The sequence below is a fragment of the Ananas comosus genome, linkage group 25 (genome assembly GCF_001540865.1).
Source record: "Ananas comosus cultivar F153 linkage group 25, ASM154086v1, whole genome shotgun sequence".
Taxonomy (NCBI): domain Eukaryota; kingdom Viridiplantae; phylum Streptophyta; class Magnoliopsida; order Poales; family Bromeliaceae; genus Ananas; species Ananas comosus.
In genome coordinates, this window is record NC_033645.1 from 2,691,975 (window position 1) to 2,712,282 (window position 20,308).

Below are 20,308 nucleotides of genomic sequence, written 5' to 3' on the forward strand. Positions count from 1 at the left end.
ATTGGCTACAAGGTTTGACAAATTGAAGACTTTCTCACAACACGCTCCACAAATTCTTGTGGATATCTAAATCAAAGGACCAAGTTTTTCCCGTTTTGATGGGCATCCAGGCTTGACACGGCAGACGATTCGATGCTCAGTTTGGAAGGACAGAAATAATTGGAGAAAGTGAAAGAACAAAAAAGAAAAAGAAAATTATCCTCCCCCCTGGGATTCAATTCTTGGAAAGAACTCCTGGAATGAGAAGAAGATCAACATAGAAAAAGAAAGCGAAAATAGACTCGAGTCTTTGATTATCTGGGAACTTATATGTGGAACTGAAGAGACATATATACATCACAATAGTCATCCATTCGAAAAATATGAACAGCATAAGATAATTCTGTACCACATCTCTTGGCATATAATAATTTCCATTAAGTTTCAATCCAAAATAGCCAAATTTCTCAAAATAGGACAGAGGTAAGCCCATAAACTCCTGGCCCTAGTTGCAAAATGCTACTAGAAAATACGGTAGCACCATTCATTACAGAGTTCAAATGATGCAGATGTAGTAAGCTACACATAGGTTTCCAAGTCACCCTATTATTATAGATTTAAAGCTCACCTGGCTTATTATACATGCACATTCCTACAGCACAGCTGACCGAGAGAATCACGGCCGAGAGAAGGAAAAAGCAGAAGCCACCACGGAGCACCGTCCATATGGCGCCACTGTGCATCTTTGTTCTTGGATCAAAGCATAATGATTTTCTAGATGTGGAACAAGACATGAAGCAGGAGAGGAGGAAACAACCATCTTCGCTCTTCTCCAGCGACCAGTTCTCTGCGGCGCGGGCCAATGTTAATTCGTTCACTTCGATTACGCCAGCAGAGATATGAACGGAGCTAGCTGAGTGGTCCACGGAGATAGGTCCAATAGACTTCCCTGGTGCAGTAGGGAATTCCTCAGCAAACGCGGGGGGTGCTGGGATTGAGCCCAACATGCTCGCGAGACGTTTTCCAATAGATTTATTACTTAATTCGTTCTTTTGAATATCTGCACCGTAGAAATTGAAAAGAAAGTTTTACTTGAAATACAAAATACCACCATGTACAGCCTTGCTACAATTATAAACTTAATCATACACATAGCAGGGAAATCAATATTTTCATAGTAGCAACTACAAACAAAAACTGTACCTGAAGCAACATTAAGATCCTTATTTTATAAACTTAATCATACACATAGCAAGGAAATCAATATTTTCGTAAGGAGCAACTACAAACAAAAACTGTACCTGAAGCAACATTAAGATCCTTATTTTCTCTGGTCAATTTATCAGCCTGCGGTAGCATAGGAACGCCGGGTATAACATATGATTGTAGAGCCTTTGGCTTTGAATCACTATTAGTACCATCATCACCTTCGACCTGTAATAAAGAAACACATGCTGTGAACTCAGTTCATTCGATCAAGCTCAACAAATAGCTTCTTGGCCAGACAAATAAAGCATACCTCTTGAGTCATGCTAGAACCTTCTGCAACATGAGGACCAACAACATATTCCGGCTTTTGTACAAAATCCAGGATATCAAGATTCCAATTATCATCTGCCGCATCAAAGAATGCTGCTAGATCCTCTAGCATATCAATCCCAGATGAACCAGCAGTGGGTGAATTAGGAAGTTCATTCAGTTGGAATAAGTCATTCTTTTCCATTGCTAGATTGTCACTAGGTGTATCGTAAAACATGGTGTTGTAGTCAGTCGGTTCACGAGAATAACTCTCACTAGCCAGAGGCGGATTATTCAGCATAACACTTGGCTGCAGAGAGTAGTTATTCTGATAAGAAATGCCGTCAGTGGTGTCAAAGAACTCCTCAACATTGAATGGTTCTTGCAAATCGCTTCTGCCATCTTCTCCGCTCACAGGCTTCTGATTATTGATGTCTGACCGTAAAGGCCAGGCAACCGAGTCATCACTTGCAAAGTAGTCCATATTTCCATAATCACTAAAATCGTTTAATTCAACGTAACCATTATTCTGGCTAGAAGGACTATGGGACCAATGTGTGTTAGCAGCATTCCCTTCCAATTGGCTATTGAGTGCTGGGCCGCTTGTATCTCTAGGTTCATCAAAATACGCAGTAATGTCATTAATGAAGCTCGAGTCTTTCAAAATCTCGTCCAATGAAATCTCAGGATCTTCAGGGTGTTCAGTATTATCCAGTACATTAAGACCAGGGGCTGAGAGAGGAGTAATCTCGTGTTGACTGTCCAGCTTCTGGTTCTGAAAGTAATACGCATTATTAGTATAAATAAACAGTTTTGTCAAAGACAAACACAACTCAAATATTTAGTTCATTCAAATATAAAAGATATAAATGAAGGTAATAAAGATTGCAGCTGAAAAATGTGTAAACTCTCAAAATCAAGATACACATATTGAAGACATCTACGGGAAAGCATAGTGGCATCATTTATGATTGCCTTGAAGTAATAAAAATAGCCGTACTAGCCCACAAAGCAAGTAATGGAGATATACATGAGGAAACACTAAGAAATTTGCTAAAAGCTAGACACATTATAATAATCCTGGCAATGCAAGAACCGCTTTGCGTGCAGCTACCACTCTCCTAAAATATTTCAAGGGATATTCTAAACAGTTTTAGCCTTCTCTTACAAAATAAGATAACAGTTCATCATCTTTTATCCTTAATAAAATTCCAACTGCAAAATACGTCAAAGTTTTTAGCCATTTTTCACTCTATTTATGTTCTAAAAAATGGAATGAGTCATTCCAATCACATGTGTAATGGGAAAAAATAAAGATATTGGATAAAGATAAACACCAAAAATTGTCAGCTGATTATTTTCCTGATAATAGAACATCCTATACCTGAATATTACAAGACTAAAGTGCCCTTTAGCCCAGCTTCTGCAACAGCTCCTCTACCACATAAGCAGAGGCCAAGCAAATGGAAAATAAAATCTTAGAGCTTCTGGCTGGATTAGGGGCCTAAACCAGCTTCTCGTTCCCAAAAACAGAAGCTCCATATCGGAGCTTCTCCTTCTGGCTTTAGCATGAAGCTGTTGCAAGGATTATTATGAAAAAGTTGTAATATCTTCTCGAACAGCTCTTTTGAAACAGCATTTCGACAGAAGCTCCAGCACCAAATAGGCACTGAGAGAAAGAAATGCAAGGAGCTGGCAAAAAAGGATCAGCTAAAATAAGATAATACGACTTAGGAGCGAAAGACAACAAAAAAAGAAAAACAATGTTGAAGAGTTTCAGTATCAAGGGCCTAACCTCTGCAAAGTCATTCATCTGAAGGAATTCATTCTCCCCAGCATCATTAAACTCATCTTCACCACCATTTTCCACCATAAGAGGAAGACCATCTACCTCTTCGTCCCACTCCTCCTCAACAAATGGTGCCCCATACTGAGCCCCATTCTGTGGGCCTGACCCGCTCTTCTGAAAGATCCTGCATACGACGTACGAATCCTAAAAACACACAAACCCAAATGATTATTAGTATGACTGTATGAGTAATAACAAGAAACGAAACTCAAAATCAACTTACAATACTTTAGTTACTCACTCTTTGCATGAAAGCTAAAATTAATCATAAGGACCTACAAATCAAAATGAAAACCATCGAATTTTATCTAAAGCATAAAAACAGCCTGCGCCCGATCATAAATTTGCAAAGCTATTTATGACACATCAAACAATGCCCTTACTTGATAGTTATGGACAGTTGACTTAGTACTACTTGATCTCAGCAAATAGGTTTCAGAAACTTATAATTTTTGCCTATTTAGGTTTTGTAGATCACATTCGACGATTCAGATTTTGATTTCAGAGTCTCAAGGATTGAAATTCACACGTGTAAAAAGTATGTCAGTTACAATCAGGTCAGAGAATCCCTACACAGAACTAATAGCTCTATCGACCAAATCCATAAACTCATGATAAGCAAAACACCTCCTTTTGAAATTACTAGATCCTATACCTGAGAAATCCCTGCTTGAGCGAGCTCCTCGCCCTCGATGCGGTACTCATGCATAACCCAATTAGTTCTCTCGCCGCGCGGCGCTCGACCTGCGTGGAAAACTAGGGTTTTCTTCATGCCGACGACGCGGGATCCACGGCGAACCTCGCGGTCCTTCCCGGTGGTCTTCCAATACCCCTGCGGCGTGGCCCGGTTCGTGCGCGCCTTGTTCGCGTGCTTGCGATCAAGGGGGCTGAAGAAGTACCACTCCACGTCGCGGCTCCGGATCCGCGACCTCGTGGGCAGGTCCCATGGCTCGCACTTGTACAGGTCGACCTCGGCGATCGCGTCGACGCGGAGGGGCCGCCCCAGGATCTTCCTCCTAAGGTAGTAGCTCACGAGCTCCTCATCCGTGGGGTGGAACCGGAACCCGGGCGCAAGGAGCGCCGAGGGAGGCGGCGGAGTCGAGGATGACGAGGGGCCCCGGGTGTTCATTCAGGGTTTCGAGAGGCGTCGTTCCAAGGGGAATCAGAGACGAAATTTTGGAGATAGGGAGCTAGGTTTGATCAAGAGGATCGAGAACCCTAATTGTTGGATTTAGGGTCCATTTTTCGATTTGGTGGCGGAGAAGGGGACGAGGGTTTCGCTTTAGAAGAGGAGGAGAGAGACGAAGAATACGAGGAGAGAGAGAAGACGCTGCGCTTATTTATTTATTTATTTATTATTTTCTAATTTTTATTTTTTAAGCGAAAATTGGACGGACACCATTCAACTACAGGGAATTTTCAAACGCTCCCCTTAATTTTACATTTTGTACTAATATCTCATTAATGTTAGATTTTTCAATTGTGTCTGATTCTAATCAACTTATTTAATTAAATATCTTTAATATTATTTAATTATGTTTTAGCAAAATAAAAATAAAATAATCAATAACTGATACTAATATCATCAAATTTAGTACAATTTTTAGCTTAGAAAACTAAAATTAATTAGATTAAATTAAAATTATTAGATTTGCTAAAAAAATAAATTAACAATTAATAACTGTTAATTTTCGACTGAAAAGTGAAAACCCCCTCGAATAATAGAGTCGGGAAGGACCATCTCACAGTTTCCAATAATTAAGGGGTCTCGGTACATTTTCAATACTAAATTAATTAAATTCTAGTCAAAAATTTCCCTTACCACTTTACCAGTTCCTTTACTGTACGAGGTTTGAGGAAACTTTCTATGCGACTGATATATCCACCGTCCGATGTCCTAAGATAGAGCGTCTTCATTGGTCCACACATGGACGGTTCGGATGCATTTTAGATTTTGACATCAAAGGTGGATCTGACAGTCGCATAGTAACTACCGTGCGAGTGTTTAGATCGTCTACCACGCTCTTGGAGCCGTGCGGGGAGATAATCCACCGTTCAATCGGTCTCCGTTAAACCTCTACCGCATAAAAATAAATAAATAGCGTCAAAACTCGTGGTCTATTGATGTACTGCACGTGTCCGCATGCGTAACTCTCCGAAGAGTATTGAGAATGGTTTATAAAAAGTAACAAGCAATAAATAAAAAAGTGTTTGGTTTGGCAACAACTACTACTTTGGGGAGTTTGTATAATTGTATACATATAATTATTTTTAACGATGGATTTTTGAATCGTACAGTTTAATTTAAAATATTTTAAGTATTTATTACATAAATTTTACAAATTTTTTAATATTATTTATTTAGTAATCAAGATGACATAAAATTAATGATTAAAAATAAAAATCTCATTAAAACTTAATATATAATATTAAAATTATAGATCAAATATATTAATCTTATTTTTATATATAGTATAAAATTTTTTTATGAGAACAGGTGAACTTTCGTGCTTCCAAACGCACTGCAAGTAGGCTCATATTATATTTGCTAATACAGAATAATATTTTTGATTACCTATAGTCATACTATTAATTAATTTATTTAATTAATTTTAGATAATGTTATCAAAAATTTCAACATCTTTTTAGAAAAAATAGAGAGAGCTAGAGTATCAGTTAGAGAGAGAGAGAGCATAATTAAAAAAATAGAAAGAAAAATATAGTCGAAATTAGAGAGAGTGAGAGAGTTGAAATTTTAGAGAGAAAAATAAGTTTAGAGAGAGATATAAGGTTAGAGTGTAAAGAAAAATAATATTAATTAGCCGGCAGGTAAAAAGAAAGAAAGAGATTAGATATATTATGATTATCCCAATTAATTAATATGAGGATACCCATCATCCCTTAAGGAAATGAGATTAGTACTTTGGGGTGAATCATATTTCCAAATGAATCCAATATTATCGACTAGATTACTTAGTGCATTTAGCCAAACACCGTCATATTTTTTTATTCTCATTAGATTACTAGAAATTTTTAAAAAATAGCGCGAACCAAACCCGCCCATATAGATAAGTTATAAGTTATGTGGTTATCCATCTTACACGTATAAGTTAATTAAAATTTTTTATATTATCAACTACAAAAATTGATTTTTTTGAGAAAGAACTACAAAAATTGTATTAATGGTAGTTGACCTCTATAGTAGCATCCGCACGGTTTGGTCGTTAGGAACTTTCCCGTGAAAGCTGTGTAATAACAAAAAAGGGCAAAAAATCTATGTTCATAGGATTTTGAAAATTCGTTTCCTACCCATTCTAAGTAGCAACTTCAAAATTAGTGATGGCAACGAGCGGAACACGAGCTAGTTAAGACCACGAGTTGACTCATTAAAGTATCGAATCGAAAAATTCAGCTGGTATTCGGCTTGTTTATTAACGAGCTGAACACGTGCCGAACAGAAAGTGGTTCACGAATAATAAGTTAAAAAAATTATGAAGAATACGTATAAAAAATAAATTTATAAAATTTTTATTTATTTGACTTTGATCTAATAATTGAAATTTTATATATAAATGATATTTTTATAATTAAATCAGATTTTATATTTCGGTTAAGATAAAAATCAAATAATATATATATATATATATATTCCGAACTATTATCGAGTCGAAAATAAGTCGGGAAACGAGGGAGTTGATCTCAACTCGTGTTCAACTTATTTATTGAAGAAACGATTTGATCTCGAGCTACATCCGAGCAGGCTCGCAAACAACAAATTTAATTGCCATCCCTATTTGAAACTATAAAAAAAAGTAGAAGTGTTGTTTAGGAATAATGCTATCAGTAAATTGACAAGTCAATATCTTACATTTTATTTATTTAAAGTTTATATTTTATTAGTCTTATTGATTTTTTATAATATTAAATTTTTAAATTTTTGGATAAATAAATGTATGATAATATTTATTTATGTTATATATTATTGGCTAGCAAATAAGGGCTAGTTGCGTGCGCAACAAGCCGTGACGCGCGCGCCCCTACGCGTAGCATTTGCTTCGTTTGACGGGCCCGCGAGCAATAGCAAATAGGAGCATGCCATTTGGCACCACGCTATTTGGTGCTCTTTTCTGAATAAAGGTTTTGCGCCTAATTTAGGAGGAATTCAACGCTGTCACACTTGGACCACATCATCAATAACAAGTCAATCACATTTCTTCCTCTCAAATAAAAGTATAATAAAAATATTTTTTTACAATTATGATGGGACATATATTTTTAAAAGGATTAATTTGATTTGCTTGTTACGCCACGTCACTAATATACCCGTTGCATTCTAGAATTTTTTCTAATTTAGTCCCAAAATCCTGAGCCATCCGGAGTTTCCATTCGTGTACAGATGTCAACAACGCGCTTGTAAACGAGCCGATTTCGAGCTGACTTATTAAAATATTAAGTTAAAAAATTAAGTTTATACAGTTTATTTATTAATATATTAAGCACAAACTGACTTACAAATAATAATTTTATAAATATAAAATATATGTATTCGAGTTATTATCGAATCAAACACGAGCTAGCTGATCCCAATTTGTGTTTGGCTCGTTTATTAAATGAACTGAAAAATCCAGGTCGTATTCGACTCATTTACTAAACGAGTGATTCGATTTCAAACTTATTTCGAGCCAAACACGAGTTGGCTCGTGAACAGTGAGCTGGATTGCCAGCTCTACTCATGGTGCGGCGATGCCAATAGGTACGTAAACAAAAGTTTTATTAAAAGTTTAATTTTAAATAGTGGATTTATTCGATGCTATAAGAATATGAGTGTAAAAATAAAAATCGGACGAATTCGAATTTGAATATGAAGTTTGTCTGTATCAAATTCAAATAGAAATTTCAATTTAAACTCAAACAAATTTTACAATATATAACATATATGAATGTTTGCTAGTATATTTGAATTTATATTTTAAGAATTTAGATTTTAATATAATATGCTGGAAAAAATGGAAAAGAAATATGATTATTTCGGATAAAGAGAGATTTTGAATTTTAGATCAAACTCAAATTTGAATATATATTTTCAAAACCTACCGTGTTTGGATTCAATTGATTGTTGGATTTGAATTCAAGTTTTTAAAAGTTCGCTTTGAATCCAGCCCATTGACACCCCTACTTATCTGGAGAAAAAAAAAATATTAATTGTACACTCCAAGAATATGAATATACATCTTAGGCCTTTATTTTGTACTTTATAAATCTTTTAATTTTTTTAATATTATTAAAAAAAGGTTGACAAAATTAAAAACTAATAATAATCCGTAGATGATGGAATGTAGAAATTTATATATTTTTTTAAGAATGCATGAGTAGTATTTCTCTCGGAAAAAAGAAGTAGATATGGGACAACAATGTCAGTGGTTAATTATTTGCCCCATTTACTGTGGAGCATAAGCGAATTAATTTACTACAAGCTATTGATGTGTTAATAAATTAGTATAGATTCCAATTACATGTTCAACCATTTAAGTTTTAAGGGCACTAGTATTTGAATTTTGAAGTTATGATATACACCATAGTGGATGAATATTTTATTTTTCCAAGGGAGACTAAATGTAGAGAAATTAGCTCGGAATAGAAGCAAAAAAACCTTGCGAGAAAATATTAGAAAGCAGCTAGTTATAAGGAGTTTCAATGAGTGCAATTTCGTGCAAAAATAAAAAAAACTTAAATTTATTAATTGTGTTGTTCATATGCGGTGAAACGTATTTGAATCATCTGTTTTCGACGACTTTTTCTTAGCTCGAAGTTGCAAATAAACTACGCAGGCACAAGGTAGGCACACACTATGGATGATTTGTTATTTATCTTATCTCTTAGTTCTGTTTTTAGATTTAAATAGATCCTGCGATATAATTCGAAAGATCCTTATAGAAGTGGTGCATGGGGCCGGATTAATAAGCACTAGTCACCGCATAGAATAATACATTGATAAAATAGATTACCCAACGCACATCCCTTTATTGAACTTGTTTTAGAACAAAAACCTTTTTTTAAGAGAAATAAACTAAGAATCATACAATAAATTTTCATATAGCATACAGTTAAATTACATATACGTAGTACTTAAAAAAGAAACTTAAAGAGGGGCTTTAATTTATTGCATGACAAATTCTGAGAGGGCAATTATTAGGGCCTAAATTCATGTGAGATTTAGAATTTGAAAGATTTTAGCTAATCCACTCGTATGCTATGCAATATGTATAACTAGCTCACCCATGTCCACCACCATAGCCGGAACCGGATTCAGATCCGTATCCAGAACCTACGCCCGATTCGTAGCCCGATCCACCGCCGCTTCCACCACCACCTCCCATTCCGTATCCTGTGCCCTGGCCGGCCCCACCACCATAACCCGATCCACCACCATATCCGTAGCATGAACCGTCGTATCCGCCCCTGTGGCCCGATCCGCCACCACCACTGCCACCGCCACCGCTACTTACCGCCACCACTACTTACCGCCACCACCACCCCTACCACCACCAGAGCCATATCCTGAACCGTAACCTGCACCATACCCAGAACCGATACCCCCACTAGACCCGTATCCGGAACCACGGCCACCGCCTCCACCGCTTCCTCCACCACCACCTCCTCCATCTCCACCGCCGTCCCCGGAGCCATATCCGGACCCCCCGTGACCCAACTCTGCACCGCCACCACCGCCACCACCGCCGCCACCTCCTCCTCCGCTTCCGGTAACTTTAATCAGCGCCCTTCCCGCGGCAATGGTCTCGGTGCTCAGCAAGAATATGAGAGCAACTGCTACAACCTTAGAGCTAGCCATATGTTGTTAATTTAGTAGTGGCTACTTGTGGTGAGACAAAGGTGGCGAGGCGTGGTATATATATAGGCCTTGCATGAAAATTTACTAGTGTTTTTAAAATACAAAAAAAATGTACCACGTTAATTTAATTCTCAGAGTACCCAACACGTTGGCTCAATGTCAATGATTGCATGCTCGGAACAAAAATTCGAAATGAAAATTTGAAAATACAATAAAATCACCATGAAAGAAAAATTTTAGTAATTTGATTATCGCGACTAATTTTGTTGCCTCTAACTTTTAACCGACGCTGATATTTTTAGTCCTAGTGATTGGGTCGGTGGGGTGGGTTGGGTCCGGGCCCTGCCAAATCGATCCGACTCGACCGGGCTACAGCAACGCGTCGGATTGCGTCCCGGTTGTACCGCACTCCGACGCAGCAAGAGTACATTGCTGGTCCATTTCAGAGCCCACATTTTGGGTGACCACAACGGGATTCGCCTCTCCCGTGCTAACACGTGGCGTCCCAGTGGAGCCGTTGCGGAACATTCTAGTGAAAGAGAGTCACACTAGATGTAGTGCTGGTCGTTCTGACTCACGTTGTCAACTCCGTTGACTCTTAGGGTTCAGTAAACTCCTATATCAAATATCAAAATCAAATATCAAATTCTTCGCTAACTGCACTAATTCCGTAGGTCTAAGATCAAAATTTTTTAGTCACTCAAATTCTTTAGATTCTAAAAAATAGTTAAATCTAGATTATAATAAAACCCACCCTAATCTGCTGGATCTGGACCGTTCCACCCTTTACAATTTTTTGTTTAGATTTGACCAGAGCTTAATTTCTACAAATCCAGGATAAAATCTGGGTTAGAGGTTGGTATTTTTACTTTCTTTTGGTTGACCCGATGCATACTACTATTCTCTGTATTGAGCTAGCTACACATTCCAGGTCCAGGCACTTCGGTAAATATAACTCGGCTCGAAACCAAGCCCGACCGACCTGACCTTTGCTTAGATGGTCTAGTTGCACCGTGCTAGATACGACCTGACCTTTGCTTAGATGGTCTAGTTGCATAATCCTTTATACGCTAGCTATCTTTAGAAATTCGGATTCAGAACTTTTCAGAAGAGCGTGAGTGACTCTGGGCCAAGCCATTTGTGGCTCAGAAAGTATTTTCCAGGAAATTTTCCTAAAACAAGTGTACTAACACTTACTAAATAGTGTCTAACGGATTGAAATTAATCTGCATAGATAACATGCTTAATTAAATCATGGACAAGGTACAGATAGAGCCAATTAATTGATCAGCTTTAAGTATGAAGTTGTCTTAATTGTTGCTCTCACATAATTATAGCAAATCATAACGTTGGTTTTGTAATTGCTTAGCATGCATAGAACATTTGAAGTATTTGTCCAATCTTAATTTCACAGGAAAAATTGCATGAAATTAACCAACCATGTACTCAACTTAATTAAGGAGCTTTATTTTATGAGATACATGTGTGTAAGTTTAGTTGTTAAAGGATTCGAGTAATAAAATTGCATGGCCTTTATTTCACTACCTAACATAGGGAAAAAAAAATAAAAAATCAATGAGTATTTCGATTACAATTAATGAACATCAACCTTTCCCCCCCTACTATAAAGAATGTGATAACACAAATCAGCATAAGATATATATAATTAAAAGAGGTTAGTATTAATCCCCTGAAGATGCATTAGTGTAATTTGTGTAACAGAAGATGCATGAATATAGTACTAATTAACCTATAATTTTGTTCAACTGGGTATATTTTAACTGATAATGGCATTAACTCTTTTCATAGTAACGAAATCTTTTTTGCGTGATTTGACACTCTAGAGAACAGCCGACTATCCCTAACGCAAATGGTAAAGAACTTAGTGGTTGGTATTCGAGGTCCCAAGTTCGAATCATACTTATTCACATTTATTTTTAAATAAAATAAACGAAGTAGATAGCCATACTTAATTTGAATAAGCCGGGTGAAATATTCTAAAGCCACACTAATCATGTATATATTAATGATTGCGAAAAGTAAGTACATGGCTTGCTGATCACAAGGGTATGTGGTGATTTTGTTTATTTAAACAGTTGTCAATAATCTGTTTTAAGAAAATGCAAATAGTGAAGTAATTTTTATTCTTTGATTAGCCTGTTGTTGCATATATATACAAGCCAATGACAAGTCCCATATACCCAATTGATAATTGCTTAATCCATTGATGAATTTGTAATGTAAATTAATTTTCAGATAATATATCTCAATAAGGAAAAAAGAAGAAGTTTAACAAACATTGCCATATTTGTGAGTTTAATCTTTTCACCACCGATAAATTGAAGAAGAAATTCTTAAACGTTCATCATGGTTTCAATTTGGTCTTTAGTCTTTAAATACATTTCAATATATACCTCAACATCAAACGGTACTCCATTGCAATATTGTCTTTTCCTTTAATATTCTATAGTAAATGAGACAAAAATGCCTATGTATATAGCTGCATATATATAAGTAATATTAAGCCAATCAACACATAAATGAAGGCCGGGTTCGAAATTAAAATTAATTACTTCTATGTACGTAGCCACCGTATATATAAGCAGCATGATCAGCTTAATACATAAAATCTACGTACGTACGGTTTGATTTTTTGAAAGTTAATTGATTGGATATATAGATATATTTTACATGGTTCTTACATATTGCACGCACATCAATGATCAGAATTAGTCATACATTAGTTTGCCATCCCAAATATTTCTGCAACTCTCGCATACTACTTAATTTTTTCGAAATTATTATCATTACTTTCTAATCTCTTGCAGAGATATATAAGCATCTCGATAATTAACCTCCGAATTGGCTAGTGTAACATTTCTATAATAGAACACAATTTTGAATTAATGCTCCTATATATATGTGTGTGTTAATGCTAAAGTGATTGAGTTCAGTTAAAACATTATATATACTAACTTTTCTCAGTTGAAAAATAAAGAGGGGCATGTAAACAAACAATTAAAAAAATATATATAAATGCCTAGAAATCCATTTCCGAAGTGCTTTTGATCTCAAAGAGCTTGAGAGAAAATAACATAGAACTCACAAGCAATGCCAAATTCGTGGTACACACTTATTAATTATTTTACGTGAACAAGAAAAAAGCAAGAGAATTTCTTCAAACAAAGGGAAAGAAACAAACAAAAGAATATATAGTTGAGTATTATACAAAGGAAGAGGTAGAGAGAACACTTCATCATCATCTCGAGAGAAGGCCAGGTTTAATGGCAACGACTTGTGCCTAGCTTTGTTGCCTAGTGCATGCACTGGGATTTAGATCGAAAAGCATTTGTGTCCTTTGGGCTTTGGATACATGCATCAGGGTTCCTTTCGTGCACGTAATACCACTGGATAACGACACATGCTTTAGAGTTTGGACCACAAAATGAAAATCTTAATTACAACACTTTATTGATAGATATATGTACTTGCTACATCTCCTCCTTATCTACACTATATATCTAATTAATTAAACAGTATTTTTAATTCATTGGTTCTTTCGTATCGACAATCTTATGTACATAACTCAAAACTTTGAACACTGTAAGGGAACTAAAACCTTCATTCATGGCTACAAATTCTAATTAAATTGTCATCAAAAGTGTTTTTTTTTTTTTTTTTTTTTTTTTTTTTTTTTTTTGTGCAGAAGCACTATTGAATGCACTTATCTCAAAATATCACCACAAGAAATTTTATTATAAGGACGTTTTTCAGACGATGATGCTTGGAAAAGTCTTCCTAAGTATCCCTACTATATAGTAAATACCAATGCTGTAGAAAGTGTCTGTCATATGAATCGTTTATTGTATCAAACCAATTTATTTGAGGATAAAATGCACTATTACAATTATTAATTTTTTTTGACAAATCTTTGATGCTTTAAAGCGTAAGAATATATTTTGCCGACACATAGAAATAAGCATTTCTATATATGTGGCGACTGTTCATTTGCCGATGCTTTTAAATGTGGAGGTAGACTATATAGGGATGCTTTGAAGCATCGCTAATTATCAAAAAAAAAGCATCCTTATATCTCATTTTTCTTGTAGTGAATGCTAATAATTTTTTCGGTAAATAACAATTGTCTCTGGTACAAGTTGCAAAACGCTTGATAGTTAGCATGTGGGGTTTCAAATTTGAAGTATATTTACTTTATATTTTTAAACTAAATTTATTTCTAAAAAAAATGAATGAACTATTAGCATGCTATATATCATTCTCTCAAAGACTTTTTCGTTAAATGCTTAGCAGTAACTTGGCATGTTGCAGCAGAAGAGTAAGTTTCATGCCAAAGCTCCAATGTTTGAATCTGTGAAGCTCATTTGCTGCTTCTCCATAGCAAAAGGTAAATACTTTCTATTCATGAAGTACTTATTGCAACTATAACCCATCTTCTATGAAACTTAAATTTCACCATGAATACTTCTAGCTCACTAAATTAATTATTATTGCTTGACACTTAGAAACAAAGTTAAGAATACATTTGTAGTGTTTATATATATATATATATATATATATAAACTCATTCACTATAAAGCACTAGCTAAGTAGCTAATGGACTACAACACTATCTACACATGATATGTGTGTATATATATATATATATGTATCACAATGCATGCTTAGGTATTAATAAATTAACTTACGTTATTACACTTGACGATCAAGTACTCTCCATGAAATCCTTCTCCTCTCCCTTCTCCAGCTGCTTCCCAAAACAGCCCACCACGGGGGCGTGCCCCACAAAAAGCGCCACGTGTCCCATGAGCTTATCCTTCCGTGAGAATGTGGTCCCACAGGAGCACAGCCACTTCGTGTCCCCGCAGTGCTTCTCGTGCGTCCGCAGATCCGAGAGCACCGAAAACTGCTTCCCGTTGCAGCGGTTGCAAACGTACATCTTGGGGCAGTGGCTTCTCTTGTAGTGATTCTTCGCGCATATGATTGATTTCAAAGGCCGGAACTTCGCGTGCTTCCAGTTCCACCTGCACCCCTCGTGCGGGCACGAGTACCTTCGCGCTGCGGCAGCGCAATCTGCTGCGGCACCTTTGCCGCAGTTCCCCCCCTTCGGGGGTTTGGTGAGTGCAGAGTTGGTCTTGTACTCGTCGCCGTGCGCCCGCATGTGCATCCGCAGGTTCGCGTCCCGCTTGAACCCCTTCCCGCATACCTGGCAGTAGTGCGTGTATTTCGCCAGGAGGTCGGCCGCGTCCAGCTCTATTATGTCACACGATAACGATCCCGCCTGCTCATGCTCAGTACTATTTCCTTTGTCACTGTTCTTGGTGCTGCTGCTACCATTGACTCTTTGATGAGGAGCCTTCGTAGCAGGGCTCATTATGCTATTATTGCAATTGTAATTTGCTTCATGAACGTTCGTGTACAAGCCTTTTCTGGCACCACTAGCATCTATGTTGTGAAGGACATGGTCGATCACCTCACTTGTGGCTTGACTTGAACCATCGTAGGCAGATTTGACATGATTGTTGTGAGGGGACATCTCTTCTTCTCTGATCGCACCTCTCGAGGTGCCTAGGGATCCGAGCTCCGCTTGTTGGAAAGCGTACATCATCGATGAGGCGGCGCCGATGATCTCCTGGATCACCACTTCGGCGCCGGAGACCGCGACGGCCGCCGGCTCGGGCCGTGCGGGGCTGGGGGCCACCAAGAAGCCCACGAGGGTCTGCAGCTGCTGGATTTTGTCCTTTAGTACCGAAAGATTGTACATAAGGTTTTGAGCCTGGCCATCGACGTGCCCCCCGGTCGACGGTGGCAGCAACTCGTCAATCCCATCGAACATCTGAAAGTTTTGATGGTTGTGTTGGAAATACGGAGCGGTGGCCCCCGGAATCATCCTTCGGAGCAACGTTCCAAAATTTTTCTCTCACATTTAGGGGGAAAAGTTAAAGGTTTTTATAAGAAATAGATTGAGACGTAAGATATACAACTCCGTTTGTTTGTTTTTCTTGTTTTTTTTTTTTTCTGAATAGAGGAGGAAATTAAATGAGAAATGGTATGGTGAGATCACATAAAGAAATGTGAGAATGCTTCAAGTCAACTTAATCACTTAGAGACATCCCTACTTAAGCCTCCCTCGAATGTTACCGAGCCCAAAAAGAGCCACAACGTTTCAACTAAAATATATAGTTTGAGTAAACATTATAATACCCAAATCATGGTTAGGATCAAACATGTTGATCCCTAGAGTATATACTATTTTTTTACATGTTGGACTTGTTATATTACGTTGATTATAAACAATTTAATGGTCTTTGATTCTCGGGGCGATTTTACATGGTTTGATCTCTTCAAGGGAGCAAGCTTTAATTTTTTTTTAATTTTTAGGACAAATAAAAGAAGAAGGGGTGTAGAAACTGAGATTTGATTATGCGGTAATAGTTGTTGGCCGCTGAATCGACGGACAAAATTTTTATTAATTTTTTAATTTAGTAAAATTTAAAGGACGTGATTCGAGAGTTCGCTGTACTTGCTAGGCTGCAGTTACCAATGGCACATGGATTTCGCTTTGAGAACATTATTTTCATTTATTAAAGATGTTATAATAAAATTTACTACACAAAAGTTTCATTTAAATCAACGAAGTTTTTAAGTCATTAGATTTTCATTTCATTTGGATGACTCCATGCATGAATGAAGCTCCTTTTATTTTATTTTTTTTTTTGTAAGAGATTGGTAGCCCGCTACTTGCTTCGTTTATTTCATTTAGAAATAAATTTAGTTGGAAATGTGAATCAACTAGGATTCGAACTTGGGTCTCAGGTACCAACTACCAAACCTTTTACCACTTGCTCTAGGGACGGTCGGTAGCTCCTTTTAATCTTTAACCTGGAAATTATGTGGCGGTAATTTTATTAATCGTGTCATCTTGGAATGTGCAAGAGATGTGATAATTTCATAATATGTAATTCCACTGTCATGTTATTTTGTCATTGTTATAATTTAGCTAACATTGTATCTCAGAAAATGACAAAATTTTTAAATTTAAAAGTTATCACATTATCTTCAAGAAATAATATAACTAGTGAATGAGCTACGGCATCGTTAATTTCTCTATTAGAGCAATTAGACGGAATATAAGCAAATGATCCAATTAAATTAGAAATTAAAATTTTTGTAAGTCCCCCTTGCAACAACAAATTTAAGTGATTGTGCAGTAGAACTACAAATAGGCGAAGCAAATAAAATGAATTGCATGAGATCGATATTTTGAAACCAAGTCAAAAGGTTCTGATGCGTGCTAAGATGGAATTGAGTTCACTTTGGTTCAAGCATGTGTTGCATGCTCTGTATTTGAGTTAGACTGCTTTGCTTCCATACAATTACTGTACTGTTTCTGCACTCGAAGAAAGTGGTTAGAAACATAAATCCTGATTTTTTTTTAAAAAAAATTCATTCAAATATTGTTATAGCTAAATTTGATACATATATATGAAGGAAAAAAGGGCAAAACAAAAAAAAAAAATCAAGGACTCCATAAGTTAAATTTAACCCGACTTTTATCTCGTATTCGAGCTACATGCCTGCTGCTTCTTCTCTGCGAGTATTTTAAGAAAATTGAACATGAACACTACGTAGTCGTGTTTTCTCCTTATATTCTCCATCTTCCGCTTCTTAAACTTCTCTTCTTCCATTATAATCTTCTGACTCACACTCGCGGCTGCGGAAGACACTTCTGTTAATGATGTGTTTATAGCTTCTTCTGCAGATCTTTGAGCTCAGTAATGTTCATCTCCTTCAGTTTTTTATGATAGTCAAGAGATTGAATCTAATCTCGCTCGGAGAGTACCGATCGATGCGTTCTTGGATCATGGGCTGGACCATTCCGATCCAATCCAAGATGTTGGGCCCCCAAGGGCACTGAACGAGGCTAATGGGCCCTTCTTTAATTTAGCCCATCAGGCTCATATAGAACACTGTCGACAGAAACATTAACTTATAAAAATCCTATGAGAATCATCTCCCCTGGTAATTGGAAATCCTTTTAGACTCAGAAGAAAAAACATGGGCAAAAATTCTGCAGAGTTCATGCATGCCACACTTACTGCATGAGATGCACCCCGTGCAATGCTACGTAACTGATTATGAGATGAATTCTGAATAGGTGACGTAGCGTTTTATTAGATGTGTAGATGTGTCCGGTATGATAAGCGTAAGACACATCTTACAGAAATTTTTGTATATTGATTATATTCTAGATTAGTAATTAACTCAGTTTTTGTTTAAAAATGATACAATGATTTTACTTCGTCCATTTCTGTCTCTCTATTCTCTTAAAGGGACTTCTTTCCTTTTTTTAAGCTATAATAACAAGAATTGATAGTGTATCCAATATTATACGCAAAAATTCGAGGTTATAAAGTAAAAAAATTCCAGGAAAACTATAGATGCTGTCAAAATGTTGTAACAGAAGCTGTAACAAGTATACTAAGCGAAGTGCTTTTCCACAACACATTGATTTTTTTTCCTCCCATTCCCGTGATCATTATAACAACACAGGAAGAGGAAATCACATGGAAACACGAGGGGATCAAAATGGATAGGAACCATTCAATACATATATGTATCATAGTTAGTACAATATCCCTAGTATATCCCAAGATGCCGAGAAACAAAGAGAAAAGGAGTGATGAAAAAGTAGGTAATGCGGGTAATGTCAAGATATAGAACTCATGGTCTATTTATTCTAGACTGACCGACTTAATAACTTGTTGGTGGGTAATTTGGCATACCAGAAATGATATAGTTTTTAAAAAAATTAATGCGGATCCATTTGCAATAGTCAATAAGGCCAAATACTTGAAGAAACTGTGGGATGAATTTATCGCGACACAGTAATTTTAACGCCACCACTCCTCTTTTGTTTTTTTTTTTATTTTTTTTTTATTTTTTTTCATATTGACTGAGGTGTACTACCTCAATCATATAGCCTAGTTCATACTTTTTATGAATGAAACAAATAACATGCTACCTTTTCCTCAAATAAAAAAGAAAAATAAAAAAAAGTAGGTAATGCAGTGTAGCATATGCTAAGAAGATGCCATCACCCATGTCTCTTTCCACAAGTGCCATCTTTTCCCTCCAACACTACATAAAAAAGGATTCCCTCTCTAAACCCACTTCTTCTACTTCAAAGTCACACTTCCCCTTTATTACTTCTATGACCCTCCACAGCTCTCATATGAAGTGACCTCCTCCAACATGTATATATATATATGTATATATGCCGACTACCGATTTATGCTCATCCTCTCTCCTCCTCTTCCTCCACTCCTCTTTAGCTCAAATATCAACATCTCACCATGTGACCATGTAAGAGGGAACTTGTTTCCTCACCAATTCCCTGTGTGTCTAATGATCCATTTTGTAGAATGGGGTTGGTGGAGTGAAAAAAAGATAAGAAAAGGTCTCTTTTCCCTCTTCCTCCTGCAGGGCAACTTCAAAATCTTTGGCATTTATCAAGTATAGATAGGAGGTCTCCCTCCCATGCAGGGCAACTGTAAACCTTTGGCATTTGAGTTCTCTCTGTAGAGCTCTAGGTCCTCGCTCGATCGATCAGACGGTCACGAGTTTGTGAGGAGGTAATGGATAGTGTATGATGGATCTTGTTCTCCTTCTGCTGAATAAAAAGGCTATTTTCAACCTCACGGATATAGCTCAAAAGTTTTTTCAGGAATATTGTCGCTGAAGGGGTATTGTTTTCCTCACTATTTGATAAATAAAGGGGCTTCTGTATCTTAGCATTCATAGCTTTCCTTCTCTAATCTAATTATAAGTTGATTTCCAAGTTATAGTCCCTGCGTGGAAGTACATGTTACAAAGCAACACCTAACAATTTGATCTCTCTGCTTTATTATACTGTGATATTTTTGGCTAACAAAGTGAAGTAACATTAACGCCTGTCGAAATCTCTTTGACCCTGGCAATGATTTGGCTATTTATTGAAGAAAACAGGAAATGCTGCTGAGGAACCCTTGCCTTTGTATATATTTCAAGTTACGAGTAGAAAATATGTTGTATATGTTTCACAACAACCAATC

General features: G+C 36.7%; 3 protein-coding genes across 3 annotated transcripts; all 3 read right to left on the reverse strand.

Moving 5' to 3' along the window:
* Positions 353 to 4,671, reverse strand: LOC109728967 (NAC domain-containing protein 78-like). The gene is made up of 5 exons (XM_020259539.1): positions 4,002 to 4,671; positions 3,293 to 3,490; positions 1,499 to 2,272; positions 1,281 to 1,413; positions 353 to 1,039 (listed from the first exon to the last, which is right to left on the reverse strand). Exons 1-5 carry the CDS (start codon positions 4,473 to 4,475, stop codon positions 597 to 599), a joined length of 2,022 nt encoding a protein of 673 aa, XP_020115128.1. The 5' UTR covers positions 4,476 to 4,671; the 3' UTR covers positions 353 to 596.
* On the reverse strand, positions 9,619 to 10,196 carry LOC109703733 (glycine-rich cell wall structural protein 2-like). Its single transcript, XM_020224456.1, has 2 exons — positions 9,917 to 10,196; positions 9,619 to 9,860 (listed from the first exon to the last, which is right to left on the reverse strand). The coding sequence occupies exons 1-2, from the start codon at positions 10,194 to 10,196 to the stop codon at positions 9,619 to 9,621; spliced, it is 522 nt and encodes a 173-aa protein (XP_020080045.1).
* LOC109728997 (zinc finger protein STOP1 homolog) lies at positions 13,440 to 16,171 on the reverse strand. The gene is made up of 2 exons (XM_020259580.1): positions 14,903 to 16,171; positions 13,440 to 13,603 (listed from the first exon to the last, which is right to left on the reverse strand). Exon 1 carries the CDS (start codon positions 16,102 to 16,104, stop codon positions 14,920 to 14,922), a length of 1,185 nt encoding a protein of 394 aa, XP_020115169.1. The 5' UTR covers positions 16,105 to 16,171; the 3' UTR covers positions 13,440 to 13,603; positions 14,903 to 14,919.